Consider the following 5,697-nt stretch of genomic DNA (forward strand, 5'->3'; position numbering starts at 1 on the left):
CCTGAGATGGAGTCTTGCTCTGTTGCCCAGGCTGGAATGTAATGATATTGGCTCACTGCAACCTCTGCTTCCTGGGCTCAAGTGATTCTCCTGCCTCAGCCTCCTGAGTAGCTGGGATTAGCCACCATGCCTGGCTAATTTTTATATTTTTCAGTAGAAACAGGGTTTCACCATGTTGGTCAGGCTGGTCTTGAACTCCTGACCTCGGGTCCACCCGCCTCAGCCTCCCAAAGTGCTGGGATTATAGGTGTGAGCCACCGTGCCTGGTCATATTTCTGCTCTAATATTTCTTTCTTTCTTAATTTGAATGTATTCTGATTTTTTCCCTAAATTTAAACAATTTTATCTATAAATCTCTCTCTATGAATCTCTAAAAGATAAGGAACTCCCTTTCCCTTTTTAAAAATGATAACCACAATACCATTATCACATCTTAAAAATTTAAGTGATTCCTAAATACTATCCATTATATAGTCAGTGCTCAAATGTCTCATAAATGTTTAACTTCAGAGTTTACTTTGAATCAAGACGAAAATAGCTCATATATTGCAATTGGTTGATATACTGCTTAAGTCTCTCTGAATGCTGAGTTTTCCCTTTTGAAATTTTGTTATAAAAACAATTAAATTTAAATTTATTTTGAAAAGCTAGGTCAGTTGTTCTGCATAGTTTCCCATGGTCTGAATTGTGCTGATTAAATCCCTGTGGCGTCATTTAACATTTTCCTCTGTCCTCTAAATATTAGTAGTTTAGAGTCTCTCTCTCTCTTTTTTTTAAAGAGACAGGGTCTTGCACTATCACCCAGGCTGGAGTCCAGTGGTGTGATCATAGCTCACTGTCTTTGAACTCCTGTGCGCTAGCTATCCTCCCGTGTCAGCCTCCTGAGTGGGACTACAAGTGTGTGCCACCACATCTGGCTATTTAAAAAATATTTTTGTAGAGATGGGGTCTCACTATGTTCCCAAGGCCGGTCTCAAACTCCTGGCCTCCAGCAATCCTCTCTAAAGTCTTGATCAGATTCAGATTAAAAAATATATATGTATATTTTTAGATTACTTCATAAGCAGTTTTTCTTTACTTTTTAAGCTAGATGTTTACCTAATTGTGTTTACTCTACTTTTTAATATAAGCACTATAAATTTCCTAATAGTAGCCCTCACTCTCTCATTTTTTCTATGGTCTGGTATTCTGCTTTACACAGAATTATAGGGAATTTAGGGTGAATAATTTCTATCTAAGTACCACTTTAACTGCATCTCACAAACATTGATCTATGTATCATTTTTATTCTTATTTAGTTTTAAATACATCCTAATTTCCATTATAATTTCTTCTATGACAGCTGAGTTCATGAAAAGTGTTTCTCTATTTACAACTTTATGAATCTGTCATCTATTTCTAATAAATGCATTGTGTTCAGAAGAAGTAATCTGTGTGATAATGATTACTGGGATTTGCTCTGTAACCCACTATAGGACAATTTTTGTTAATGTTCACTATGTTTTAAATAATTTTCTGGCAATTCTGGAGAACAGGAAAGCTGTGTTTTTCCTTGGAAAGACCTTACTTCCACTCAGCTGCTTCTGGGAAGTGGCTGCTTTGAAGTGGTCCATGCACTAATCTGTCCTATCTGTCTGTGACAGTGTTGCCCCTGCTAGAAGCAGTTTCCGTCAATTGGATTTTCTGGACTAATTGGTTGAGGAAAATAATCAAAATGGTCAAAGGAACAACTAGGGACTCCCAGAGTGCCTACATGCAGTGGCTGACTCCTTACCACACTGATGGCGGCAGACTCAGCTCCACCAGAGGAGCTAGAACGGCACAAAAACTGACCCTGGAACAGCCAGTACCTACAGACTTGGCTGCCAGGATTCTTAGCTGACTCCACCATCTCTAACTAACTAAACTCAATTTGTATCTCAAGGAACTTCTTTCAAGGAGATAACTTGGTAACAGGAATTTATAAGATTGAACAAATGGCTCGGTCTTAGACAACTGTGCTTCCTGGTGTGCATCCCTGGTTCAGAGAAGTAGGCCACACTTTGGGATGCCCACACCAGTGCCATAAGCTCTCTTGCCACCATGTGAACTCCACCTTCCCCCACCCCAGATCCTGAGACGTGCCACACAGGAGCAGATCCGTGGCAGGATGCACTTACATTATGAACATTTGGTGTACTGAGGCTCCTCCGAATGTGCCGGGCTTTGGTGGAAAGGGCTTCTTTGACCGTGACGGCCTGTAAACATAATAATTTGAAAATAATACCTTTTTTTTTTCCTATCAGAGATAGAGTCTCACTCTGTTGCCCAGGCTGGAGAGTGCAGTCGTGCGATCTTGGCTCACTGCAACCTCTGCCTCCCAGGTTCAAGCAACTCTCCTGCCTCAGTCTCCCAAGTAGCTGGGACTACAGGTGCATGCCACCATGCCTGGCTAATTTTTTTTTGTATTTTAGTAGAGATGGGGTTTCACCGTGTTACCCAGGCTGGTCTCAAACTCCTGAGCTCAGGTAATGTCCTTGCAAAGTGCTAGGATTACAGGCGTTGGCCACTGCACCTGGCCAATACTTTATTTTTTTATTCTATTTATAAAAGTAATAGATTTAAGTATTGACTACTTCAGTTCTACATACACATACATTTATAAAACTGGAATATTATTTTACCCACCTATTATTTGCTTAACAATTTATCAAAAACATTTTTTTAAAGATAAATAAAACTGCAGGGTGTGGTGGTTCATGTCTGAATCCCAGCACTTTGGGAGACTGAAGCAGGTGGATCAATTGAGACAGGAGTTTGAGACCAGCCGGCCAAAATGGCGAAACCCCATCTCTACTAAAAAATACGAAAATTAGCTGGGTGTGGGGGTGGGTGCCTGTGGTTCCAGCTACCTGGAAGGCTGAGGCATGAGAACTGCTTGAATCTGGGAGGCAGAGGTTGCAGTGAGCTGGGATTGCGCCACTGCACTCCAGCCTGGGTGACAGAGCAAGATTCTGTCTCAAAAATAAACAAACAAACAAATAAATAAAACCAGAAAAACAGCAGAATGAAAGACATTTATGTTGTGAAATTTTTATACAGGTGGACAGAGGAAACGTAGAAGAGAGGCCGCTAACTCTATATCTCACTTGCAAAACGACAACGAAGTGTGATGCTGTTTGTACTTTACTCAAGTAGCAATTCAGGTGGGATTTCCACTAAGGGAAGATTTTTCTGACAGACGCCAATCATATTCCTCCTATTAATCAACACACACCCTCCACCATGTCAGCTGTCGCTCCTATGAAATGACACATCTCGTCTTATAGTTCCATTACTTCGTGGATTATTTTCACTTGAATGTCCTGTTGTCACCTCAAAAGTTAACTCAGGTCTAAAAATTAGGGAGATAATAATAGTCTCTGATTAAGCATATGGGCTTTGGAGTCAAACTATTTGGCTTTACATCTGACTTTGAACCTCTTCCTAGCTGTGTAACCATGAGTGAGTTAGCTAACTTCTGTCAGTCTTAATTTTCTCATTTGAAAATGGGGATTTCAGTTGGTTCCAGGTCTTTGCTATTGTAAACAGTGCTGTAATGAACATTCGTGTGCATGTGTCCTTATAGTAGAACGATTTATAATCCTTTGGATATATACCCAGTAACGGGATTGCTGGGTCAAATGGAATTGATAGACTGGACAGGGAAAAATGTGACACATATACACCATGGAATATTATGCAGCCATAAAAAACGAGTTCGTGCCCTTTGTAGGGACATGGATGAACTTGGAAACCATCATTCTCAGCAAACTGACACAAGAGCAGAAAATCAAACACCACATGTTCTCATTCATAGGCAGGTGTTGAACAATGAGAACACATGGACACAGGGAGGGGAGCACTACACACTGGGGTCTGTTGGGGGGAAATAGGGGAGGGACAGAGGGGGGAGGGGAGTTGGGGAGAGATAGCATGGGGAGAAATGCCAGATATAGGTGATGGGGAGGAAGGCAGCAAATCACACTGCCATGTGTGTGCCTATGCAATAATCTTGCATGTTCTTCACATGCACCCCAAAACCGAAAATGCAATAAAATAAATTTAAAAAAAAAAAGAAAATGGGGATTTCAACAGTACTTATCTCAGGGGGTTATCTTGAAGATTAAATAAAATAATATATCCACATTACTCAGGCTCAGTGTTTGGCAAATAGGAAGTATTCAGTAAAAGTTAGTCATTTTTATTACTGTTTTGCCAGAATCCTTTCAATGAGATGGCTACTCAAGCGCTCCTTCTCTGATAGATTTAGTATTTGGTAAATAAATTCATGTCTGTCCATTGTGGGTGAAGGCTAGTGATTTCATCCTTGGTCCAGATATTCAGTTACTTGCCTGCCGGAGCCGTTCAAGACTCAGAATGTTTTCCACCTGCAGCACACCCCGAGTGTACTTCTCAATGTACGTCTCCCCGTCTGACGTGCCTTCGTTTTCACTCCTTGCTGCCAGGAGAGCCAGCGTTTCCCGGTCCTCTATCTCCTCAGTTGCCTAAAAGGACAGGAAGGAAATGACAATACTTTGATGTGAACAATATTTTCTTCCAAAGTGTGGTGAGAAAATGTTTTAGAAGTCTGGAGAATGAACACATTTTCCATTATTTATATACTGATATTTTTAAAAGTAGCATATATTTTACCTTTGGTATATTGGATACTATTTCATAAGTTACACCACAGGAATAAACTATATTTTTCAGGGATATTCTCCTCTTCAAACTCTGCGTGAAACTCTGGTTAAAAAAAAAGCTGAATTAAGCTATATGACAAATGTAAGTTATTTTGTATTTTACAAATATTAAAAGCATTATGAGTTACTATGTTTTTGATATGCACAATACCCAGCATAAGAGAAAAGAACTGAAGCTAAGAATCCCTATCTCCAAACCCAAGGGGTACTAACGTCCAGCTGTTAGTTGGGAATTAGACTATAGAATCTGCAGCATGTTCAGGGTTTCTGTGGTTGCTTCTCTCTCCCATCTGCTGCCTTCCTTTGATCTCTCCAGGGTTTAATCAGTCATTGCTGAGAGGCCAGACAACACCGGAGAGGATCAGTTTCACTGACAGCACCTCTGAGATAGGATCCATCAAAGCAGCAGGATAGAGATTTGTCTGGAGTCTGCCTCTTGCCCTGGTTTTGTCATTCACCTGCTTGGACTTGGCACTTAATCTCTCAGCCTCAGTTTTTCTACTTTTCAAACAGTGAAATACCACAGCTCCACTGCCTGTTAGGATTCTATGTCTCCAAACAGTCAAGGTGAAAATGCCCTTACTGGATGACACTGACCTCTGCTATCCTAATACCCACTATCTTGGATAAATGAGAATCGGACTATAACTTGGCCAGGATGGTCACATTTTGCACATCCCCTGCATTAGCACCACAAAACACTGCTTTGTGATAGACAGAGGGAAAAAAGTTTGAGCTTAGAGCCAGAATGGGAGAATCAGGCCTTGTTATTACCTGCTTGTTGTAAATATTGGCGGCAATCCGTTTTCGTAATACAAGCTCCATAGCAGCCGGGTGGCTGAGCTGGACTGTGGTTTTCACAATTAGGTAAATCCTTTCATTCTGTGGTGTGACCCTATTCAAGTGAACAGAATCATGCACCGAGGAATCCCAAGAGGCTGTGACTGAAACCTAGGAGTAGGGGAATGAGGGG

The 5,697-nt window shown here is 41.0% G+C and overlaps 1 protein-coding gene across 11 annotated transcripts in view; it reads right to left on the minus strand.

Moving 5' to 3' along the window:
- The window catches only part of KIF13A (kinesin family member 13A), a 225,297-nt gene that overhangs the window by 17,519 nt on the left and 202,081 nt on the right, over positions 1–5,697 (minus strand). For all 11 annotated transcript variants that reach the window (XM_017521644.2, XM_037736015.1, XM_017521643.2 and 8 more), the window contains 4 exons: positions 5,499–5,675; positions 4,675–4,767; positions 4,374–4,526; positions 2,160–2,237 (listed from right to left, as the gene is read on the minus strand). In XM_017521644.2, coding sequence (XP_017377133.1) covers positions 2,160–2,237; positions 4,374–4,526; positions 4,675–4,767; positions 5,499–5,675 — 501 coding nt within the window. The remainder of the gene's footprint in view (positions 1–2,159; positions 2,238–4,373; positions 4,527–4,674; positions 4,768–5,498; positions 5,676–5,697) is intronic.

Source organism: Cebus imitator, unplaced genomic scaffold, assembly GCF_001604975.1.
Source record: "Cebus imitator isolate Cc_AM_T3 unplaced genomic scaffold, Cebus_imitator-1.0 Scaffold21, whole genome shotgun sequence".
NCBI classification, from domain to species: domain Eukaryota; kingdom Metazoa; phylum Chordata; class Mammalia; order Primates; family Cebidae; genus Cebus; species Cebus imitator.